The sequence below is a fragment of the Salvelinus sp. IW2-2015 genome, linkage group LG5 (genome assembly GCF_002910315.2).
Source record: "Salvelinus sp. IW2-2015 linkage group LG5, ASM291031v2, whole genome shotgun sequence".
NCBI lineage: Eukaryota > Metazoa > Chordata > Actinopteri > Salmoniformes > Salmonidae > Salvelinus > Salvelinus sp. IW2-2015.
Genome location: NC_036844.1, coordinates 13,382,786 through 13,409,067, shown reverse-complemented (window position 1 = coordinate 13,409,067; position 26,282 = coordinate 13,382,786). Strand labels below are relative to the sequence as shown.

General features: G+C 43.5%; 1 protein-coding gene across 1 annotated transcript in view; it reads left to right on the top strand.

Annotated features, from left to right (window-relative positions):
* LOC111964499 (netrin receptor UNC5D-like) overlaps positions 1-26,282 on the top strand; it is a 316,049-nt gene that overhangs the window by 179,690 nt on the left and 110,077 nt on the right. Inside the window, exon 2 of the mRNA XM_023988387.2 lies at positions 16,889-17,095. Coding sequence (XP_023844155.1) covers positions 16,889-17,095 — 207 coding nt within the window. The remainder of the gene's footprint in view (positions 1-16,888; positions 17,096-26,282) is intronic.

Genomic DNA, 26,282 nt, shown 5'->3' with positions numbered 1-26,282 from the left:
TCAAAGCCCCATCTTTCATGTGAAAGGCCTCTTCCTAATATACAGGCAGGCGATATAAAGGTGTTAACTGCCCCTGTCTATCGGCCTGATTCGTCCTGCAGCTCTACATTCTCCACTTTCTTCTTCTGCCTAACAGGCAAACGTTGAACATGATGGGCCAGTGTCGTAGTAAAATACAGTAGCTACGCGGCTCTGAGACCACTGTCCGTGGGGGATGCGCAGCCCGACTGCGCACCTCCCCAAAATTCCTAACCAGCGCAGTTCCGCATATGCATCTTCTATTCATTTGGATAGGGTGATGGAGAAATGTCTGGAGCCTGGCTGAGAATTTTAAAAGTATGAAAGCCAACGATCCAATATTCTCGAAAACTGATGTGCGTACCCGTACACGCTTTTGGACTCTGATAAGCGCTTTACACCCACCAGCCGACAGCATATTACACTCAACCATCCCCAAATAAGCACCGAAAGCAAAAAGTTGAATATACTCACTCACTTTTCCAACTCCCCATTTTTCCCATCTATGGGTTAGGAAAAAAGCTCCTCTGAGATCCCTGTGAATTTCCTGACATATTGGATGCGAGAGATGGATGCAAATGAGTGTGGTTTGAGGGATTTATTTAGGTGCATTGTTCGGCAGGATGTTAATGTGAGTCTATGAGAGGGGAGCTTCAGGAGTCGGGGCTGATGGGATGGAGATGGGAGGCTCTTTGTCAGTTTGACATCCAGGTAACCCACTTTTACTTTGCCGCTTCTTACACTTTGATTGCGAGAAGAGCTGAGGGAAGCACTATCTCCCTACCTGTCAAGCTGAGGCTGGATGAGGCTGGCATGCTGTCACCTAGGTGGATACACAAACCCTATGAAGATGCACACACACACATATATATACACACACACACAAGGATGCACACACTCTCTGAAGTTTTGGGATGGAAAGATACACAACCTCTATGAAGTATGTAGGACACACACACACCGCCCGTGACATTTCAGAGAACACACACTATATGTCCATTTTGGGATGGGGCAATTGTTCTGGCAATTCTCACATAGAAACTTCATTGTGAGGAAGGATGTTTGACATGCTTTTTACATATATGTCACAAACAATTTATTTTTAACCTCTACGGTTCTATTTCACATTTGTCAAAAATGAGTTAGTCCCATATAATTGATCTTTAGATGTTTCTTCATATGTTTGTGAAGTTACATTTTAATTGAAAGAAATTAAGTTATATATGCATAAGCACATTTTAACTTTTCTATCTGCAATCCAATCACAAGCCTGGACAAATACAGACAGACCAATCAGAACACGTCTTTGCCATCTCCCTCTAAGTATAGTCTAGGCTAGTCTAGCCAGCAATAATGGCATGCAAGCAAAAAAACAACACTGTCAGAAATCCTAAAATATGAGTATCTCAAAAGTAGCCCTGTTGTTTATTTTAAGACGTATCATTTGGAACAATATACCATACAAGCACATAACATTTCCAGAGAGGGCTCTCTGCTAATTCTGAAGTTCTGATACATTTTATGAGCACTCCCAACACAGTGAAAAGTAAATTGATTCAAAGGGAACTCCCTCTGCTGGTGATTTGCTGAATGTGCAATCCTAATGGAGGGCTGTGATTGGTTAATGAGCTATAACCTTAATTTATATTTATAAAATGGGTCATATCATTAAAAGTACCAGAGAGCCCATTCTGGAAATTTGATGTGTTACAAAAGTATATCTTTTTTTTATTTCACCTTTATTTAACCAGGTAGGCTAGTTGAGAACAAGTTCTCATTTACAACTGCAACCTGGCCAAGATAAAGCAAAGCAGTGCGACACAAACAACAACACAGAGTTACACATGGAATAAACAAACATACAGTCAATAATACAGTAGGAACAAATATATATATACAGTGTATGCAAATGAGGTAAGATAAGGGAGGTAAGGCAATAATTTGGCCATAGTGGCGAAATAATTACAATATAGCAATTAAACACTGGAGTGATAGATGTGCAGAAGATGAGTGTGCAAGTAGAGATACTGGGGTGCAAAGGAGCAAAAGAAATAACAGTATGGGGATGAGGTAGTTGGATGGGCTATTTACAGATGGGCTATGTACACGTGCAGTGATCTGTGAGCTGCTCTGACAGCTGGTGCTTAAAGTTAGTGAGGGAGATATGAGTCTCCAGCTTCAGTGATTTTTGCAGTTCGTTCCAGTCATTGGCAGCAGAGAACTGTAAGGAAAGGCGGGCAAAGGGGGAATTGGCTTTGGGGGTGACCAGTGAAATATACCTGCTGGAGCGTGTGCTACGGGTGGGTGCTGCTATGGTGACCAGTGAGCTGAGATAAGGTGGGGCTTTACCTAGCAAAGACTTATAGATGACCTGGAGCCAGTGGGTTTGGCGACGAATATGAAGCGAGGGCCAGCCAACGAGAGCATACAGGTCGCAGTGGTGGGTAGTATATGGGGCTTTGGTGAAAAAGCTGATGGCACTGTGATAGACTGCATCCAATTACCTGAGTAGAGTGTTGGGGGCTATTTTGTAAATGACATCGCCGAAGTCAAGGATCGGTAGGATAGTCAGTTTTAAGAGGGTTTGTTTGGCAGCATGAGTGAAGGAGGCTTTGTTGCGAAGGTAGGAAGCTGATTCTAGATTTAATTTTGAATTGGAGATGCTTAATGTGAGTCTGGAAGGAGAGTTTACAGTCTAACCAGACACCTAGGTATTTGTAGTTGTCCACATATTCTAAGTCAGAACCGTCCAGAGTAGTGATGATGGACGGGCGGGCAAGTGTGGGCAGCGATCGGTTGAAGAGCATGCATTTAGTTTTACTTGCATTTTAGAGCAGTTGGAGGCCACGGAAGGAGAGTTGTATGGCATTGAAACTCGTCTGGAGGTTAGTTAACACAGTGTCCAAAGAAGGGCCAGATGTATACAGAATGGTGTTGTCTGCGTAGAGGTGGATCAGAGAATCACCAGCAGCAAGAGCGACATCATTGACATATACAGAGAAAAGAGTCGGCCCGAGAATTGAACCCTGTGGCACCCCCATAGCGACTGCCAGAGGTCCGGACAACAGGCCCTCCTATTTGACACACTGAACTCTATCAGAGAAGTAGTTGGTGAACCAGGCGAGGCAATCATTTGAGAAACCAAGGCTGTTGAGTCTGCCGATAAGAATGTGGTGAGTGACAGAGTCGAAAGCCTTGGCCAGGTCGATGAATACGGCTGCACAGTATTGTCTCTTATCGATGGCAGTTATGATATTGTTTAGGACCTTGAGCGTGGCTGAGGTGCACCCATGACCAGCTCGGAAACCAGATTGCATAGCGGAGAAGGTACGGTGGGGTTCGAAATGGTCGGTGATCTGTTTGTTAACTTGGCTTTCGAAGACCTTAGAAAGGCAGGGTAGGATAGATATAGGTCTGTAACAGTTTGGTTCTGGAGTGTCTCCCCCTTTGAAGAGGGGGATGACCGCGGCAGCTTTCCAATCTTTGGGGATCTCAGACGATATGAAAGAGGTTGAACAGGCTAGTAATAGGGGTTGCAACAATTGCGGCGGATAATTTTAGAAAGAGAGGGTCCAGATTGTCTAGCCCGGCTGATTTGTAGGGGTCCAGATTTTGCAGCMCTTTCAGAACATCAGCTATCTGGATTTGGGTGAAGGAGAAATGGGGGAGGCTTGGGCAAGTTGCTGTGGAGGGTGCAGGGTGGTTGACCGGGGAAGGGGTAGCCAGGTGGAAAGCATGGCCAGCAGTAGAAAAATGCTTATTGAAATTCTCAATTATCACGGATTTATCGGTGGGGACAGTGTTTCCTAGCCTCAGTGCAGTGGGCAGCTGGAAGGAGGTGCTCTTATTCTCCATGGACTTTACAGTGTCCCAGAACTTTTTGGAGTTTGTGCTACAGGATGCACATTTCTGTTTGAAAAAGCTAGCTTTCCTAACTGTCTGTGTATATTGGTTCCTAACTTCTCTGAAAAGGGAAGTTATCCAAACGCTTTGTCTAAAAATAAGGAAAATCTATTATTTATGTTGAATAAATTAATGTTACTTTCTTTATTTCAGAATCTAGACATACTTCATATTTGAGAGCACACTATATGGAGTATATTGACACCAAGATGTTGTCTGTATCATGTACGGTTCACCAGTGGTGGAAAAAGTACCCAATTGTCATACTTGAGTAAAAGTAAAGGTATCTTAGTAGAAAATGACTCAAGTAAAAGTGATAGCAACCCAGTAAAATACTACTTGAGTAAAAGTCTAAAAGTATTTGGTTTCAAATATACTTAAGTATCAAAAGTAAATGTACTTTTCCAGTCCTGCTAAGCATTCAAAATATAACAACTACTTTTGGGTGTCAGTGAAAATCTATGGAGTAAAAAGTACATTATTTTCTTTAGGTATGTGGTGAAGTAAAAGTAAAAGTAGTCAAAAATATCAACAGTAAAGTACAAATACTCCAAAAAACAACATACGTAGTACTTTCAAGTATTTTTACTTAAGTACTTTACACCACTGTGGCTCGCTGATCATAAGGTCTTACAAGAGGCAATTGTCTTTGTGATAAATAAATAATTAAAAGCAGGTCAAACATCCTTCCTCCCTAGAAGTTTCTATGTAAMAATTGCCAGAACAATCTGATATACCAAAAATATTTTCCGCCTACGCTGGGGTGAATTGCCTAATGGATACTGAATGAGTGTGGATATAAGGAGGCTGACACAAATTGTGCAGAGCAACAGACAGGCTACAGTTAGTCAACTGAACTTCCAGTACAACAGTGGTGCCCAAAGACCCATAAAATAATCCACAACTCATCGTACCTTGACACGAATGGGGTATGGCAGCCAATGACCTTACGTAGTTCCACTTCTTTCAGCAAAAAAACAAGAAACTGCGGTTGCAGTGAGCTAAGGAACAACAACACTGGACACTGGAGAATTGAAAAAACATTGCCTGGTCTGATAAATCCCGGATCCTGCTGTTTCACGCTGATGGGAGGACTAGGGTATGGAGAAAACCACATGAGTACATGCATCCATCATGCCATGTGTCAACATTGCAGGGTGGTGGTGGTGGTGTAATGGTGTGGGGTGTGTTTTCATGGATTGTGCCCCTTTATTAATAGCGGAGCAACATTTGAATGCCACAGTATTTCAGGTACATCCCTTCATGGCAGCAGTGTATCCATTTATGAATAGATTTTTTCAGCAGGATAATGCCCCATGCCACAAGGCTAGGATTGTCCATGAACGGTTCCATGAATATTACAGTGAATTCAGCTTACTGCACTGGCCTGCCCAATCACCAGATCTCAATCCAATTGAGCATCTGTGGGATGAGATGGAACAAGCTATTCGGAGTAGAGGTCCACTACCAGCCAACTTGACACAACTGTGGGAAGCATTGGAGTCAACATGGGCCAGCATCCCGGTGGAATGCTTTCGACACCTTGTAGAGTTCATACCCCAATGAATTGAGGCTGTTCTGAGGGCAAAAGGGGGTGAAACTCAATATTAGGAAGGTGTTCCTAATGTTTTGTACACTCAGTGTATATTTGCATACTAATCTAGAACTCAGGGCATGTATTCTGATCTAGAACAGAGGCCATACTTTCTGACCTAGAACTATATCTATAGCCATATCTACATTCTGAACTAGACTTGTGAGGTGTTGGACAATCCATATTTTACACCCTTGATTTAACCTGAGGACATACTGTATCCTCTTCCATAGCAGTTCGCAGAAAACATCTGCATTGTTTCCCAGCTGTGTGTTTGTGTGTGCTCTGTTGCTGCTCTGTAGCCTGTCACGTACCACAGCAGCACACCTCGGGCACTACATCATCTGTGTTGATGTGTTTGGAAATTGTTGTGGAAATGGTATTGTAGGCAATACGCTGCCCCAGCCAGTGCCTCTGCAGGACTTTGATGGCAATCACGACTCCATGGCGCCCTCTCCATCTTCCATTGTGTTGCTGAAAATCCCCCAGTCGGAGATGGATCCAGGAATCTCATCTCCTACTCCCTCCTCACTTCAAGTCCTCCTCCTCCTCCTCCACTCCTCCCTGATGGAATACACTCCCCTACCTGTCAATCATCCACCAGAGAACTGGCCTCCTGCTCCTAATGCAGCCCGCATGTGTGTCCGTGAGTGTGCGTGCATCCGTGCGTGCGCATAAAGTTGGACAGTATGTATTTCCCCCATCGGGGGAAATAATTGATGCCTTGTTGACTATTGACAAGCTGTGTTTCTCTATGTGTTTACAGAGACACATGGCCTGTGTAAGTAGCTGTGTGCACAGATAAAGGCAGATTTTACAGGAAATAAAAAATGGTGTGATGTGTTCTTGTCCGTAAGATGAGACGAGGAAGAGACACAGAGAAAGTTAATGGGCTTTCTGTGCCTTATGCCTCAACCCTGTTCTCAAATGTCAACACGGTCATGTGTTAGTAATTAGCGAATTATTATTCCGCTTTCCTACTTAATTAGCAAACAAAGAATTCATTAGAAAATGTGTTTGTTAATTTATGACTAAGCAGCCGGCTCCCGGCGGCATTAATACTGTATGTTGTGCAAAGCGTAATAATATGCTATCTGATTGGCTCGAGCAAGAGGAAATTTAGTTTTTTTTCTGTTTCATCAATTTTTTCAAGCTCTGGTTGTACTCAGGCCCAGTTAGTGGTTAGGAGAGAGAGTGGAGTAATTCAGCCGTATATGTCTATGTGAAGGTAATAAAAGGATAGTTGAGTTTGTCTTCTGAAACAATGACCCTGAAAATTACATTTTTATCATGCTATATGCCATGTTTTATCTCTTTCTCGCTTTCTCTCCCTCTTTCCCCTCCCACTCCTCTTTCTCTCCTTTGTTTTACTATCTTTCCTTATCTATATCCATCTCACTCTCTCCCTTCTCCCTCTCATTCTCTCGCTCACTTTCTCAGTCTGTCTCCCTCACTTACTCACTTAGTTTCCTCACTCACTGTCTTTCTCTTTCGCTCTCTCACTCTCTTTTTCTCTCTCCACTCTTGTTCCTGAGTCAAAATGTACATTTGGGCCTCCTGAGTGGTGGAGTGGTCTAAGGCACTGCATCGCAGTGCTAGCTGTGTCACTAGAGATTCTGGGTTCGAGTCCAGGCTCTGTCGCAGCCAGCTGCGACCGGAAGACCCATGGGGCGGTGCACAATTGGCCCAGTGTTGTCTGGGTTAGGGGAGGGTTTGGCCAGCAGGAATGTCCTTGTCCCATCGCGCACTAGCGGCTCCTGTGACGGGCCGGGCACAGTGCACGCTGACACGGTCGCCAGTTGTACAGTGTTTCCTCCGACACATTGGTGCGGCTGGCTTCCGGGTTAAGTGGGCATTGTGTCAAGAAGCAGTGCGGCTTGGTTGGGTTGTGTTTRGGAGGACGCACGGCTCTCGACCTTCGCCTCTCTCGAGTCCGTACGGGAGTTGCAGCGATGAGACAAAACTTGAACTACCAATTGGATACCATGAAATTGGGGAAAAAATAAATACATTTATTTTAAAATTCTGCAGGACTTATATATTAGGCTATGTGAGAGYTTATAGACCTACAGTCAGTGTCCAGATTTGAGTTACTATTCCGTTTAACCCGTCTAAACAGTACACTGTCCTTGACATGCCATATTTAAAGTCCCCGTCTTGTGGCTGTCAAAATTGTATAGCGCCTCACAATCATCACAAATAGCACTCCTATCATCCACTTCCACCACTTCACCAAATCTTTCCCACATATTAGGCCAGCTGTTCTGGCCCTCCCTTCTCTTTATTTTCAACTCTCCATTTTGCAGCTTTTCTCTTATTGAATTTAACACCGATAGTGTCCTTTTTGCCTCAATGGATCAACGTTAACTTTTTCTGCCCAAGTTCCCAACATTCTTGGGCGATTGGCATGTATTTATCGTGCGTAAAATTAGGCCCTAAAGCTTAGGCTTATGCACTAATGCCAGATAAAAATAATGAAAGTATAACCACAATGTAGCCTATAGATATGAATATAACTGTGGGGACTGCAGGTTATCAGTCAACCCCCGCACCACTAACACACACACACACACACACCACACACCACACACCACACACCACACACACACACACACACACACACACACACACACACACACACACACACACACACACACACACACACACACACACACACACACACACACACACACACACACAAACAGAGAGCCTGTTTTCTGTGTCTGTGTCTGCAGTCGGCTCTTTCTTTGTGAACAGCCTGTCAATGACTCCCCAAGGCATCCCAAATTAACTCAGTCAGATCAGGACTCCCTCCATCGATACTTTTTACTCTCCTTTAAAATGTTCCTTAACCCCATGTACAGTGCATGCGGAAAGGATTCAGACCCCTTGACTTTTTCCACATTTTCAGAAATACCTTAAGTATTCAGACCCTTTATATTGAGACTCGAAATTGAGCTCAAATGCATCCTGTTTCCATTGATCATCTTTGAGATGTTTCTACAACTTGATTGGAGTCCACCTGTGGTAAATTCAATGAATTGGACATGATTTGGAAAGACACACACCTGTCTATATAAGGTCCCACAGTTGACAGTGCATGTCAGAGCAAAAACCAAGCCATGAGGTAGAAGGAATTGTCCGTAGAGCTCCGAGACAGGATTGTGTCGAGGCACAGATCTGGGGAAGGGTACCAGAGAAATCGGGGGAGAAGGGCCTTAGTCAGGGAGGTGACCAAGAATCCGATGCTCACTCTGACAGAGCTCCAGAGTTCATCTGTGGAGATGGGAGAACCTTCCAGAACGACAACCATCTCTGCTGCACTCTCACCAGTCAGGCCTTTATGATAGAATGCCAGACAAAAGCTCCTCAGTAAAAGGCACATAACAGCCCGCTTGGAGTTTGCCAAAAGTCACCTAAAGACTCTCAGACCGTGAGAAACAACATTCTCTGTGTATCTGATATAATATATTGGTTTATGGTGTTATTGTAGTTTATTCTGCTTGGTCACCTTTATTTGGGCAATCCATGCTGTTCTCTGATAGACCATTCTTTGTGTAGGTCCTTCCGGGTTGTTGCTGTGGACACGTGCACTGCATCAGCAGATTGTGTCTGCTCCAGAATGCGTGTGTGTGTGTGTGTGTGTGTGTGTGTGTGATAGAGCCATCACTCACCCCCATGGCAGTGACATCTTGTTTTTCTCTCACGCTGTGTTGTGATGTATCTGTGGCCCCTTTGCGTTTTTGCCAGGGTGGCCCTTCGGTCATAGATCACCGTGGAAACGCTGCGTAGCGACGGGCGTGGCAGTCTCCCCTGACAGCGGCGGAGTGGATTGAGTGTGTGTGTGTGTGTGTGTCAGCTCTCTCAGCCTTCTGGTCTCACACAAACACATACACACTGACCATATGATTCACAGAACACACACCACTGACCACATGATTCGGATGACACACACATACATACTGACCACATGATTCACAGGACACACACACACACACACACACACACACACACACACACACACACACACACACACACACACACACACACACACACACACACACACACACACTTACCACATGATTCAGATGACCCTTGTTAATGGCTGTCAGTATGGCAGACTGGAGAGCCATGACATCAGCAGTCAAAGGGCTAAAGCCTTGCCACCTCTCCCTCTATCAGACACTATCAGACGCTGGCACTAACCACAGATATATAATCAGATTACTTATTTTTACTAGGTGATGTTCTAGCTAGGAAATGACAGGAGAATAGCAGCTGTAAATTGGTTGTATCCACGTCTGATTACTGAGTCCTGAGGTCTATTAAAAAACAGAAGTCCTCACAAGGATAGTAAAACAAGTACAATATGGGACTTTTTGCCGGTCCCCACAAGGAAAAAGGCTATTTTAGGCTTAGTGGTTAGGCTTAGGGTAAGAATTAGGGTTAGGGTTAGAATTAGGGTTAGGGGTTAGGCTTAGGTATAGGTTAAGGGATAGGTGTAGATGTTAAGGAAAATAGGATTTTGAATGGGAATAAATTATTTGTCCCCACAAAGATAGTAAAACAAACGTGCGTGCGTGCGTGCGTGTGCACTTCCATGTGCGCATCCACACCGGCAGTCATGAGTCATGACCGCAGTAAAATTCCACATGACTGTTGAGTCATGGTAATCTCCTTTGATGCACTCTGGACATGCTTTGGTAGTACCCAACTTGCTAACTACCATCAGGTTCTAATAGCCTGGTACCCAGGGCTCTATTGTCCTTCTAACCACTTATCGAGAATCACATCAAACACTTATCATCAAAACAGTATCGTGATTTTATACCTCACCTCACTGTGATTGATCAATTTGAAGAAAGGAGTTCAATAACAGGTTGAAACTGAGTGGAAAACATGGTCCTTGTATCAAAGCCTAACACATTGAAATGGACAGAGCTTTCTAACATGCTGACCACAAAATAAATGTACACGTTCATGTTATTCAGTCATTGCACTCACACTGCTCACGTGCGCCAACGAGTGTCTGCGTTGCCAAGCGCTAAAATAGAAGTCYGGTTGTATTTGTGACGCTGAACGCGGTGCAAGTCCTGCCTCTCCCATCTTCTCATTGGTTTATAGAKGCATATGCCCATGTGCCATCTMCTCATTGTTTATAACCACATGGGTGATTGAAAGATGAACTGAGGTCGTGTCGGTCAGCTCTGGCAATACACCTTGTTTTGAAATTAGATGCCAATCACCGTATAAAGTCCAAAGAAGAAAAAGACGGGAAGGAGGAGAGATGACTAGAAACGATTTTAGTTGATCGTTTTATGTGTGGATTAATTGTCGGAGTAGAGGACCTTAAAACTCAACGTTTATAGCCCAGGACAAATTAGCTAGCAACAGCAAGCTAGCTAAATAGGACAAATTAGCTAGCAACTGCAAGCTAGCTAGCTAAATTGCCATKAATSTTTAATGCTTTTCGACCTGTCCCCAAATTAATATAATTGGTTCAGAGTTTGTTTTGATATTTCAACCTGCGTGTCGTGATAGCGTTTAGTGTGGGGGGACAAAATCAATTTGCGCACGATGGCGTCTGGTTTGGGTATGGTGTAAGGTGATGATTAATTCAAAACACCCATACACATAATAGAGCTTATGCAAAAGCATAGGCCTATGTCCAATATGAGGCCAGAAAAACATACAAGAAAACTGATTCAAGATATCTTTGGTACTAAATTGGTCTAGCCTATACTCCAATTATAAACGAATTATATTAATCGCCTTTGAGTGTGGACAGTATTATTATGCATACTGGATGGACTGGTTACCTTATGCTACGCACCAAACTTTCTATCCATGAGTCTGGGAGAGAAGGTATAGGCCTAGGCGACACTTTTGGTTAATTGATTGTGCAGGGCGGCTTACAAAGTTAGCCTACAATTATAGTGAATTTGTATTTGATTTAGAATATCCTAGAAATAGGGACTTTTTTTATATTTTCATAATTAATAGGCTGACACATTACCTTTAGCTACAGAATATCTCCCCACAGTGCGTTTTCATCTCCTCCTCTTTCTCCMTTACTTTCTCGAGCGCTCAGAGAGACGGGTTGTCAATAGTTTAATGAAAGATCTATCGATGTTCCCGAACAGGTTTCACTTGGTTTCACAAATTAAGCAATGGTTAGCTGCAGGAACCAGGTTGGAGAGCCCGTGGCATACAGCATTTGAGCGGAGTATTACCTGTTGCGCTGCATGCTCCTCAAACTCTGGTTGATGCATGGAGTGAAATAACCAGAGTAACCTACATGGCACGATTGAAAAACGAACTGGCCGGTAAACTGCCGGAATTCACTATTCCAGTGCATACGGATGACATGTATTTTTTCCCCTGCCTCTGTTCCTGCCCATTTGATAATGAGACATTCTAAATTGAAACTAATTTTACATTTTAGTAAAGACAAGATTAAATTGAGAATAGTCTGATGGGTGAAAATATGATAACTTGTTGAAAGAACAGCTTGTGCAGCCTGAGACAAGGAAGAGAGCACAAGCTTCTTTTGCAACTTTCTCAAATCATCAATAGCCTTTAGTCGCATCATGCAGCCCATACGTATGTAGGATCTTAACTTGAGCCAGGTTTCTACAGCAGGAAAATAATCCTGCAGCAAGAGGAAATGTGAATTATGTGGATTATAATTAATGGAACATTTTTTTAGGGGTTGATACATTTTCCGTTAGAGCAAATCAAGTACAACATTTTTAAGTAGAAATTAAACTTTAGAAGCATTTTCAAACCTTGAATACACTAAAAGTGTTAAAAAAAAGTTCTAAGACATTCTAAGGTTTGTATCATTCACAACTAAAGTTGACAAATAACTCTAAATCTAGTGTATAGGACCTGTTTCAAATGATCACTTTCCTGCTCACTTGCTCCGGAATGGAAAAAATATCCTTTATTTATTCAGCTAAGTTCAATTAAAAGAATATAACAAATAATGGCACGGGACTTAAAAGCATATCTTGTCTGCTAAATGATCAAGCCTGGAGCCTATGGCATGGAGCATAGCCAGATAGGCTAACATACAGTACAAATAAATAATKGTTTTATTGTGATGGTGTATATTACATTTATCTATTCGACTTTTTWAAATGTAGATGTTCCAAAGGCGCACATCAGCGGCTTGTATAAGGCTTGTATGAGTGGAGGCCTAGAGATTCTACAAGGGATTATGTTTATTAATGGTCAATTACCATGAGACCGGCAGTCTTTTGCATGACAATAACCGACTGACAAAATGTCATGACTGCCACAGCCCTACAGTATGTGTGTGTATGTCTCTCTGTCAGTGTGTGGGTGTGTGCTGGCGTCGTAAGGTTTTGTCGCTATCCAAACACAATTAATGCATGTCACCTCTCCACGCACCAACAAATTGGAGTGCTCCAGGCAAGAGGAGATAGCTAGCCCAGGGGCTAGTCATTCTAGTCATTTCTAAATGAAAAGGATGTCTCTTTTGTTCAGTTCCACGAACCAGAGAGAGAGAGCGTAGTGGTGTGGGTAGGAGAAAGGTAGCTGCCAGTGAGAGCTGTAACTTTCACAGCCAGAAATTGCACACACAGACACAGTCAGAATATCAGACAGACTGATACTGAATACTGCACTGATAGGCTACTGCATGAAACACATGTGGTCAGTCAACCCTCCATCTGGAGAGCTACTGGGTGTGCAGGCTTTTGATCCAACCCTGCTCAAACGCACCAGAGTCAGCTTATCAAGGCCCTGTTGAGCAGCTGATTCTTTTACAATGTGGTGTGTTCGAGCAGGGCTGGAGCAAAAGCCTGCACACCAGTTGCACTCCTGGACTCTCCTGGAGGATGGTTGGCCACCATGTAACATTACAATTACAACCAAATACTTTTTGTCTTTTAAAATAATTCCCTCATTCAATGAACCGGGGATCAAATTGCTAAGGTGGGCGAGGTAGCTAACTAAGATGTTTATCTACACTGAACAAAAATATAAACGCAACATGTAAAGTGTTGGTCCCATGTTTCATGAGCTGAAATCAAAGATCCCAGAAATGTCCATACGCACAAACAGCTTATTTGTCACATCCTGACCATAGAGAGTCCTTATTTTCTACTGTCGAGTAGGTCAGGGCGTGACTGGGGGGTTAGTTTAGTTTATTATTTCTATTTGGGGTTCTAGTTTTGTTTTTCTATGTTGGTGATTTTGTATGATTCCCAATTAGAGGCAGCTGGTAATCGTTGTCTCTAATTGGGGATCATATTTAGGTAGCCTTTGTGGGATTGTGGGATATTTAGGTAGCCTTTGTGGGGTTGTGGGATATTATTTAGAGTTAGTGTATGTAGTACCTCTGTAGTCACTGTTCGTTGTTTGTTTCTTGTTTTGTTTTATAGTTTCACTTTAATAAATTATGTGGAACTGTAATCACGCTGCGCCTTGGTCCTTCTCTACAAACGAGCGTGACATTATTTCTCTCATGTTTTGTGCACAAATTTGTTTACATCCCTATTGGTGAGAATTTCTCCTTTCCAAGATAGCCAACTCCAACATAATTTTTGAGAATTTGGCAGTACATCCAACCGGCCTCAAACCGCAGACCATGTGTATGGCGTCGTGTGGGCGAGTGGGTTGCTGATGTCAACGTTGTGAACAGAGTGCCCCATGGTGGAGGTGGGGTTGTGGTATGGGCAGGCATAAGCTACGGACAACGAACGCAATTGCGTTTTATCGATGGAAATTTGAATGCACAGAGATACTGTGTTTAGATCCTGAGGCCCGTTGTCATGCCATTCATCCGCCGCCATCACCTCATGTTTCAGCATAATAGTGCACGGCCCCATGTCTCAAGAATCTGAACACAACTCCGGGAAGCTGAAAATGTCCTACTTCTTCCATGGCCTGCATACTCACCAGACATGGCAACCATTGAGCACGCTTGGGATGCTCTGGATTGACGTGTATGACAGCATGTTCCAGTTCCCGCCAATATCCAGCAACTTCACACAGCCATGGAAGAGGAGTGGGACAACATTCCACAGGCCACAATCAACAGCCGGATCAACACTATGCAAAGGAGATGTGTCGTGCTGCATGAGGCAAATGGTGGTCACACGGACTGATTTTCTGATCCACGCACTTACATTTTTTTTAAGGTATCTGTGATTTACAGATGCATATCTGTATTCCCAGTCATGTGAAATCCATATATTACGGCCTAATTTATCTATTTCAATTGACGGATTTCCTTGTATGAATTGTGACTCAGTAAAATCTTTGAAATTGTTGTATTTATATTTTTGCTCAGTATGTTTGTAAGGTAAAAATATCCAGTGTTCAGTGGAGATATTGACAGCATAGGAGTTACTTGTCAATTAGGCTATTCTAATGATATTTATTTATTTTTAATTTAACCTTTATTTAACTCTTGAGTAGAGGAGAATCCTAGCCAATTTTGAGCACTAGACATGTTTTACATCCGGAGTTTGCAGCATTGGTTTCATCCACTGTGTACCCGTATCAACTGCGTGTCTGCCAATTGAGGTTATACACGAGTACCGGTGGAAAGTTATTGTAGGACATTGGACATGGAAAGGACATTAGTACATGCTAATAGCTAAATAGTTAACTAGCGAAATAACCAGCAAAACTACACTATGTTTTGACTGGCTCTCTAGTTAGTCTGTTGTACATCATTATTTTACCTGCTGCTCAAATGTTTCTCTCTCGCTCTCGCCTTCTCTCGCTCTCTCCTCTGGCAATGGCCCACTGGCACACGCAGACCTTTCCAGGATTTTCATTGCTGACCAAAAATAAGCTATAACTGGGCAAATATCTCAGTTACTAGCAATGAATATCAATAAATGTGCAGATGCGGCTCGCTTTAATCTCAAAAATGCATCTTGCGACTGCATGATTGAAAGACCGCTCGTGTCTGTCAATGCAGGCCTACAATAATTATACTCCGATGTGCTCTGCAGAGATTGGGAGGACAGTGTGCAACGCATTGCATCCAGAGGCCACTGATCCAATTATGATCGAAGTAGCCTAATTGTTTGATATTGTATATTATTCTTGTCCTGGGCAAGCGGAAAAGCGTTAATGTCGAGCCCTGCACACACACATACTCAAACACACACACACAGCCAGAACATAGCAGACACATTTATTAATCTTTCTCCTTCAATCGGTAGTCTTCCTCCTGCAGGAGAGCTTCTGTAGTGAGGTAGAGGGATTAGATGCTGGACAGAGACTTGGTTAACTGTAATCCTGGAGATGGAGTTGGAGAATGCATCCCTGCTACCTATAAAAAAAAAACACACACAGGGGACGTTCAGCTCTCCAAACCTCTCGATCACATACACACACATACATACATATTCACACACACTCACATTCACACACACTTACAGGTGTTTTCACATTTAGAAAACCCTCACACATACACACGCACACAAACCTCCCTAAATCTCCCTAAACTCCCTCAGACGACACACAGGCGAGGTTCCAGGACGAAAGCTGAGGGATTTAGTTTGAGTGTAATTACACCTGATAGGCTTCACATCCTTCATAACAAGCACCGGCTGGGACACACACACACTCACACACACAACTGATTACTGTGTGAGTCAGACAGAAGAAATATGGTAGTTAATTATTGTTGCCAAATCACTCCCTGAAATGAGCGGATTGTGAAGGGCTTGGCTTTTGAAAGATCAAAGAGTGTCAATGAAGTGTAGCCTGTCGTCATATTGAGGTGGTTAAGCAGCATTTCTACGGGAATGTGGGAAGGCCTGGGTGTCATCGTCTCTCAGACTCTCCTGATTCTTTATACATTGTTGCAGATGTTTTGTTGTGGATTAAGGTCTGTGGATTAGGTTTTCCAAGTAATTGAGTTGCCTGTGGTGCACTTTTGAGATGTTGGGATATTATCGATATTTGTGGAATGTTACTGATATTCTACTCTACCCTACTCTACTCAACTTTACCTTACTCTACTCTGCTCTACGGCAGGCGGCGGGTAGCCTAGTGGTTAGAGCATTGGGCTAGTAACCGAAAAGTTTCTGGTTTGAGTCCCCAAGTTGACAAGGTAAACATCTGTTGTTCTGCCCCTGAACAAGGCAATTAACCCACAATTCCTCAGTAGGCCATCATTGTAAATAAGAGTTTGTTCTTAACTGTCCTGCCTAGTTAAATTTAAAATGTTAGTTTAAAAAAAATACTCTACTCTCTATTATTGTCCCGATCCCTGTGTCTCCCCAGGTTCCAGGAGTGATGCTCTGCAGCTTGGCCATTCAGTCATTCGACTTTATTCTACTGTGCTCTACTCTAGTTTAGTGTTCTGTTCTTTGTCTCCAGGTTCCAGGAGTGATGCTCTGCAGCATGGCACATCAGGGACCCTCCCCCACTTCCTGCAGGAGCCCGATGATGCCTACATCATCAAGAGCAACCCCATCAAGCTCAAATGCCGGGCCCGCCCCGCCCTGCAGATCTTCTTCAAGTGCAATGGGGAGTGGGTCCACCAGAGCCAGCACCAGTCTCAGGAACACACCGACCAGGGCACAGGTGAGACACACACTGACGTGACATAGGAATACACACACACACACTCACGTGCAAATGCAGGCTCACACACAAATGCACTCACAAAAACCTGCATACACAGATATACACACTTTTATGGATGTACACACACATGCTCATGTACTTACACATACACACACACATTATACAAAAATTCCAATCGCCCCATAGGCTCTCAATTCATTTGGAGTGATAAAATGGTGCTCAGGATAGGATTGTCTTTTTCTGATGCAACTTGAACAAATACAGAATATTGGGTTTTTATTCAACTTGTGGAGAACTAGAGAAAACCCCTGGGCTGTCACTCATGTGTACATTCTTTCTTTCTCTCCCTCTCTTTCTCTCTTTTTCTCTCTCTCTCCCTCCTTCTCTCTCAGTCTCTATCTCAGCAAACTCTCGAAACTTTAGCTCTATGCTACTCCCCACTGTGACATTATTGTATTATCTTATTATTTTCAAAGTCTTCATAAAGGTCTGACAGTGGTAAAATGTTCAAAATCAACGCAGGGCAAAGTAACGGCGTTGTTCAGTGTTAAATCCTTTGTCATTAGACAGTCAGCTCTCTCCTTCATCTGTGTTCTCACTTCTAGATACCAGTCACACACACACACACACACAACACACACACACACACACACACACACACACCCACACACACACACACACACACACACAACACACACACACACACAACACACACAAACCCAACAAATGAAGGTCACCGTCATCGACTTTTGTTTGTGTTTTCTATTTGTAAGTCTAACAGCATTGATTCTTCACTTTAGATACACACACAGTACATACACACATGCATGCACACACGCACACACACAATCAGTGAATCAACACAGGACATTATCTTCCACACAGCTCCTGCCGTCTCTTTATTGCCTGGTGTCTGCTTTTGCCGAGTTACCTCCCTATCTGGCTCCTTATCAGGATTCATATGTCTGATGTGTGTGGCTGTGCTTGCATGTGTGCGTGCATGTATGCGTACCTACCTGCGTCTGTGTGTGTGAGCCTTAACAGTCCACCTGTGCCATGCAGAGGGCAATAAAACAGCAGCCTGGCTGGCTGCATCAGAGGCTTGGTTAATAGACAGAGCTGAGTGTGAGAGTCTGGGGGCCTGGTTGACAGAAACATGGGACTGTAAACATTTGGATGTGTCTGAGCGGATATTTGCATACAACGCACTGTGAAAGTGTAGACAGAAAAAGAAAAGAAGAAAAATAAACAAGAAATTAATTAATATCAGAACGAGCAATATCATAACGAGCAATGTCAGAGTCTGGAATATAAATACTTGGTGTGTATGGACAATATTTAAGTAGGACCAAGGTACAGTATGTGCAGCAGTAGTTATATAGGATGAGTTATGTTGAGAATACAGTATGTACATATAAAGTGATTAATCAATTAGCTTAATTTCTCAGAGCTAAAATAACATTTCAACCATACAACATTGCAGGAATGCTACTCTTATCTGTATCTAACTGCAGAAAAGATTTCAGAACAATAAACATTATGTCAACATTAAGTGACCAATTTTCAATGACTCATGGGCGGCAGTCTCTAAGGTGCAGGGCACCGGGCGGAGACCGGCTAGTGATGGCTGTCTGATGGCCTGGAGATAGCTGTTTGTCATTCTCTCGATCCCAGCTTTGATGTACCTGTACTGTCTCTGTCTACTAGATGGTAGAAGGGTGAACAGGCTTTGGCTCGGGTGGCTGAAGTCCTTGATGATCTTCTTGTTCTTCCTGCTGACCGGACCACCCTGTGGAGAGCTCTGCAGTTGCGGGTCCGACAGAATGCTCTCGATGGTGCATCTGTCTTCGTGAGTGTCTTAGGGGCCAAGCCAAATTTCTTCAGCCTCCTGAGGTTGAAGAGGCGCTGTTGCACATTCTTCACCACAGGTCCTCAGTTATGTGCTGGAAGCTTTTGACCCTCTCCTATAGTCGATGATCAGATCCTTTGTTTTGTTGAGGTAGAAGTTATTTTCCTGACACCACTCCGCAAGAGCTCTCACCTCCTCCCTATATGCTGTCTCGTCATTGTTTGTAATCAGGACTACCACTGTTGTTTCGTCAGCAAACTTGATTGAGTTGGAGACTTGGACAGCCACACAGTCATGTGAGAACAGGCAGTACAAGAGGGTGCTGAGCACATACCCCTGTGGGACCCCAGTGTTGAGGATCAGCATGGCGGGGGTGTTGTTGCCTACCTACACCACCTGGGGTCGGCCGGTCAGGAAGTCTAGGACACAGTTGCAGAGTAGAGGTCGACCGATTATGATTTTTCAACGCCGATACCGATACTGATTATTGGAGGCCCAAAAAAGCCGATACCGATTAATCGGRCGATTTTTAAAATGTATTTGTAATAATGACAATTACAACAATACTGAATGAACACTTAMTTTAACTTAATATAATACATCAATAAAAATCAATTTAGCCTCAAATAAATAATGAAACATGTTCAATTTGGTTTAAATAATTCAAAAACAAAGTGTTGMAGAAGAAAGTAAAAGTGCAATATATGCCATGTAAAAAAGCTAAGGTTTAAGTTCCTTGCTCAGAACATGAGAACATAGGAAAGCTGGTGGTTCCTTTTAACATGAGACTTCAATATTCCAAGGTAAGAGGTTTTAGGTTGTAGTTAATATAGTATTTATAGGACTATTTCTCTCTATACCATTTGTATTTCATATACCTTTGACTATTGGATGTTCTTATAGGCACTTTAGTATTGCCAGTGTAACAGTATAGCTTCCGTCCCTCTCCTCGCCCCTACCTGGGCTCGAACCAGGAACACATCGACAACAGCCACCCTCGAAGCATCGTTACCCATCGCTCCACAAAATCTGCGGCCCTTGCAGAGCAAGGGGAACAACTACTCCAAGTCTCAGAGTGAGTGACGTTTGAAACGCTATTAGCGCCCACCCCGCTCACTAGCTAGCCATTTCACATCGGTTACACCAGCCTAATCTGGGGAGTTGATAGGCTTGAAGTCATAAACAGCTCAWTGCTTGAAGCACAGCAAAGTGCTGTTTGAATGAATGCTTACGAGCCTGCTGCTGCCTACCACCGCTCACTCAAATATTCTTTTTATTTTTTTATTTATTTCACCTTTATTTAACCAGGTAGGCTAGTTGAGAACAAGTTCTCATTTGCAACTGCGACCTGGCCAAGATAAAGCATAGCAGTGTGAACAGACAACACAGTTACACATGGAGTAAACAATAAACAAGTCAATAACATGGTAGAAAAAAAAGAGAATCTATATACAATGTGTGCAAAGGCGCATGAAGGTAGGCAATAAATCGAATAATTACAATTTAGCAGATTAACACTGGAGTGATAAATCATCAGATGATCATGTGCAAGAAGAGATACTGGTGTGCAAAAGAGCAGAAAAGTAAATAAATAAAAGCAGTATGGGGGGTGAGGTAGGTAAATTGGGTGGGTGTTACAGATGGACTATGACAGCTGCAGCGATCGGTTAGGCTGCTCGGATAGCAGATTTTTAAAGTTGTTGAGGGAGATAAAAGTCTCCAACTTCAGAGATTTTTGCAATTCGTTCAGTCGCAGGCAGCAGAGAACTGGAAGGAAAGGCGTCCAATGAGGTTTTGGCTTTAGGGATGATCAGTGAGATACACCTGCTGGAGCGCGTGTTGCGGGTGGGTGTAGCCATCGTGACCAGTGAACTGAGATAAGCGGCACTTTCCTAGCATAGCCTTGTAGATGACCTGGAGCAGTGGGTCTGACGACGAACATGTAGCGAGGGCCAGCCGACTAGGGATACAGGTCGCAGTGGTGGTCGTATAAGGTGCTTTAGTACAAAACGAATGGCACTGTGATAAACTGCATCCGTTTGCTGGATAGAGTATTGGAGGCTATTTTGTAGATGAATTGCCGAAGTCGAGGATCGGTAGGATAGTAGTTTTACTAGGGTAAGTTTGGCGGCGTGAGTGAAGGAGGTTTGTTGCGGAATAGAAAGCCGATTCTTGATTTGATTTTGGTGGAGATGTTTGATATGAGTCTGGAAGGAGAGTTTGCAGTCTAGCAGACACCTAGGTACTTATAGATGTCCACATATTCTAGGTCGGAACGTCCAGGGTGGTGATGCTAGTCGGGCGTGCGGGTGCAGGCAGCGAACGGTTGAAAAGCATGCATTTTGGTTTTACTAGCGTTTAAGAGCAGTTGGAGGCCACGGAAGGAGTGTTTATGGCATTGAAGCTCGTTTGGAGGTTAGATAGCACAGTGTCCAAGGAAGGGCCGGAAGTATATAGAATGGTGTCGTCTGCGTAGGGTGGATCAGGGAATCGCCCGCAGCAAGAGAACATATTGATGTATACAGAGAAAAGAGTCGGCCGAGAATTGAACCCTGTGGTACCCCCATAGAGACTGCCAGAGGACCGGACAACATGCCCTCCGATTTGACACACTGAGCTCTGTCTGCAAAGTAGTTGGTGAACCGCAAGGGCAGTCATTAGAAAAACCGAGGCTACTGAGTCTGCCGATAAGAATATGGTGATTGACAGAGTCGAAAGCCTTGGCCAGGTCGATGAAGACGGCTGCACAGTAATGTCTTTTATGATGGCGGTTATGATATCGTTTAGTACTTGAGCGTGGCTGAGGGTGCACCCATGACCGGCTTGGAAACCGGATTGCACAGCGGAGAAGGTACGGTGGGATTCGAGATGGTCAGTGATCTGTTTGTTGACTTGGCTTTCGAAGACCTTAGATAGGACGGGCAGGATGGATATAGGTCTGTAACAGTTTGGGTCCAGGGTGTCTCCCCTTTGAAGAGGGGATGACCGCGGCAGCTTTCCAATCCTTGGGGATCTCAGATGATACGAAGGAGAGGTTGAACAGGCTGGTGATAGGGGGTGCGACAATGGCGGCGGACAGTTTCAGAAATAGGGGGTCCAGATTGTCAAGCCCAGCTGATTTGTATGGGTCCAGGTTTTCCAGCTCTTTTCAGAACATCTGCTATCTGGATTTGGGTAAAGGAGAAGCTGGGGAGGCTTGGGCGAGTAGAGCGGGGGGGGGCGGGGCTGTTGGCCAAGGTTGGAGGCGCCAGGAGGAAGGCATGGCCAGCCTTGAGAAATGCTTGTTGAAGTCTTCGATTATCACGGATTTATCGGTGGTGACCGTGTTACCTAGCCTCAGTGCAGTGGGCAGCTGGGAGGAGGTGCTCTTGTTCTCCATGGACTTTACAGTATCCAGAACTTTTTGGAGTTAGAGCTACAGGATGCAAATTTCTGCTTGAAAAAGCTGGCCTTTGCTTTCCTGACTGACTGCGTGTATTGGTTCCTGACTTCCCTGAACAGTTGCATATCGCGGGGGCTCTTCGATGCTATTGCGCTGGTCGAGGGCAGTCAGGTCTGGAGTGAACCAAGGGCTATATCTGTGTTCTTGGTTCTGCATTTTTTGAACGGAGCATGCTTGTCTAATATGGTGAGGAAGTAACATTTAAAGAATGACCAGGCATCCTCAACTGACGGGATGAGGTCAATATCCTTCCAGGGTACCGGGCCAGGTCGATTAGAAAGGCCTGCTCGCAGAAGTGTTTTAGGGAGCGTTTGACAGTGATGAGGGGTGGTCGTTTGACCGCGGACCCGTGGCGGATACAGGCAATGAGGCAGTGATCGCTGAGATCTTGATTGAAGACAGCAGAGGTGTATTTGGAGGGCAGGTTGGTCAGGATAAATGTATTAGGGTGCCCATGTTTACGGATTTGGGTTGTACTGGTGGGTTTCTTGATGATTTGGTGTGAGATTGAGGGCATCAGCTTGGATTGTAGGACTGCCGGGGTGTTTAAGCATATCCCAGTTTAGGTCACTAACAGAAAAACTCTGAAGCTAGATGGGGGAGCGATCAATTCACGATGTGTCCAGGGCACAGCTGGGAGTGAGGGGGGTCGGTAGCAGGCGGCAACAGTGAGAGACTTATTTCTGGAGGATTAATTTTTAAAATTAGAAGTTCGAACTGTTTGGTGGCATAGACATGGAAAGTATGACATGATATCAAATCATAGACTTTAATTATACATAATAACAACGAGAAATAGAGCCTTTGGTCATTAATATGGTCGAATCCGGAAACCTATATTTCGAAAACAAAACGTTTATTATTTCAGTGAAATACGGAACGTTCTGTATTTTATTAACGGGTGGCATCCATCCAGTCTAAATATTCCTTTTACATTGCAACCTTCAATGTTAATGTCATAATACGTAAAATTCTGGCAATTCTGGCAGTCGTGCAACGATTGTGCTTTTTTCGCAAATGTGCTTTTGTTAACTTATCCCTCGTTTGGCGAAGTTGGCTGTCTTTGTTAGGAAGAAATAGTCTTCACACAGTTCGCAACGAGCCAGGCGGCCCAAACTGCTGCATATACCCTGACTCTGTTGCAAGAGAAGTGACACAATTGACCTAGTTAAAAGAAATTCATGTTAGCAGGCAATATTAACTAAATAGGCAGGTTTAAAAATATATACTTGTGTATTGGTTTTAAGAAAGGCATTGATGGAGGGGACAAAATGGCGCCATAGAGAGAACACTGTGTTTCAGCGAGCTCTCGTGGCGTTCGTAAATTTATATTTTTTCATTAATCTCCTAGCTTGAAAAAGTGGTAGAATTGGCTAAATAAGTTATCCTACAATGAGTCTTGACGGTTATTTCTCAAAGATCTCCGACAACAAGCCCAACAGAACTACTAAGAATTCGACCAAAACCACCATCCCTGTAGATGTGCAGGAGGAGCTAGCTTACGTTAGCGAAGCTAACAACATTGCGGATCCAGGCACAATGGACCTGGTAATTCAAAAGATGAAGGATAACATTACTAAAGGGATCGATGTTAAGATAAGAACGGTCTTGGAAGCCATAGCAGGCCATTCAGCTGAACTACAGAGGGTTGTCAAACGTGTTGATGAGGAGGAAGGAAGAATTGCTACAGTGGAAGCTTCAACTACATCTATGGACTCTAAGATAAAAGCACTTGAGAAACAGGTGCGCGAAATGGCGAAGCACATTGGCGACTTGGATAATCGAGGACGCAGATGCAATATTCGTGTTGTGGGACTCCCGTAAAATTCTGAAGGGACACGTTCAGTAAATGTTTTTGAGGAATGGATCCCTGACTACCTACAAATGGACACTAAGGCTGGTCGTGTGAAGCTGGACAGAGCCCATCGCTCTCAAGCACCGATACCCGGTCCCAACCAGCGCCCACGGCCAGTGGTTATAAAGTTCCACAACTTCACCGACAAGCAGCGCGTCATGGATGCGGCTAGAAACATTGGCTCTGACGGTAGTCAACGTAAAGGTCTAAAGGTCTCATTCTTCAATGATTATTCCACAGCGGTTGTATGAAGACGCAAAAGGTTTGATGAGGCGAAGGCTCGACTCAAGAGAATGAAGATGGACTACGCACTGCTGTACCCGGCCACATTGAAGATTATGGTCAACGGATCYCCTAAGAAACTCTACATACCTGAAGAGGCTGCTTATTGACTCTCCTGGGTAAATAACTTTAAGCTGCACCTCCGCAGCATTGGATAACTTTTTTATTTTATTTGAATCTGATCATGAAACAGTGGTGTGAGTTCTCACGTGCTCCAGTTCAGTAATATTCATATTTTTATTATTTTTATTGCTAAAGTAACTGCCGCTATAGCTCAGGCTGAGATATGGGTGAATCTATATTGATGCCCAGGCTTGGTTTTAGGTGGAAGAGCCTCAATCTTCATATATTGATTTTCATTTACATATATATAAAGGATGAGGCTATTGAGTGGCAATGCAGACTTAAGAGTCTACATTGGAAAGTTGAAATCCCCTGCATGTTAGCTAGTGGGAAAACCCCCTTTTGGATCTTTACATGTTTAATTTTTGGGTTTAGTATAGTTCGAGTTCAGGGTTCATATCGTGTGTTTATGCTCGGTGAGATAGAAGAGAGTTCAACACATTGAAAAAGGTACCACCCCACTTTTACAGTAGGATTCAGTCTGGATATTGAATGGTCAAAGTGCAATGGCAGGTAACAGACTGTGTGTATGTACATGGAACATTAGAGGGAGCCATAACCCCATTAAAAGGAAGAAGGTACTGTCTTTTTTGAAAAAATAAAATATTGATATTACCCTGTTGCAAGAAACTCATTTGGATGATAAGGAGCATCTGAAATTACAACAAGGGGGGTTTGGTCAAGTGTTTTTCTCATCATTTACATCCAGAAGTAGAGGTGTAGCAATTCTTGTGAAAAAGAACTTACCACTTAAGGTCTTGAATTGTGTGAAAGATAAATTTGGTCGCTTTGTTATAATTAATGGTACTTTACAAGGGCAYAACATCTCCATAATGAATATTTACTTCCCCCCTGACTTTTCAGAATTAAACTCAGACACTGCAGTGGTTGGAGGAGATTTTAATTGTTTGTTGAACCCCCTTATTGATAAGTTTCCCAGCYGTATAGCTCCACTCTCTCCTCGAGCTAAGTCACTTAAAGCTATTTGTGATGATCTGGGGTATGCTAATGTTTGGAGAACTTTTCACCCCTCCAACAGAGAGTTCACTTTTTTCTCTGCACCTCATGGATGTCAGACTAGAATAGATTACTTTTTTATGCCCAGGACGTCTTTGCAGTCTGTTTTATCCGCTAGGATAGGAAGCATAGTCATATCTGATCATGCAGWGGTGATCCTGGACATAAAACTCAACGGGGCATTCAATCTGTCAAGACATTGGAGGTTGAATACAACCATACATTCACATCATATTTTGTTACAGAGTTTAAAGCATTTTTCTGTATTAACTCTCAATCAACAGATAATCCCTCGCTCCTTTGGGAAACCTGTAAAGCGTACGCCAGGGGTCTGATTATGTCATACACAGCCACTAAGAGGCGGAAAAAGCGTGAAAAGCAAAAAATGTTAGAGGGTGAATTAGGAACTAAAGAGAAGGACTATATTAAAACTCCCACTCCTGCCCTATTAAAGGAAATATCAGTTATTAGATCAACGTTGGACTCTCTCCTAACACAGGACGCTGAAAAGAAAATTAGATTTGTCAGGCAAAAGCTATATGAACATGGCGATAAGCCAGGAAAGTACATGGCGTACCTAGCTAAAAAGAGAGCTGACTCACAGTCAATTGCTACT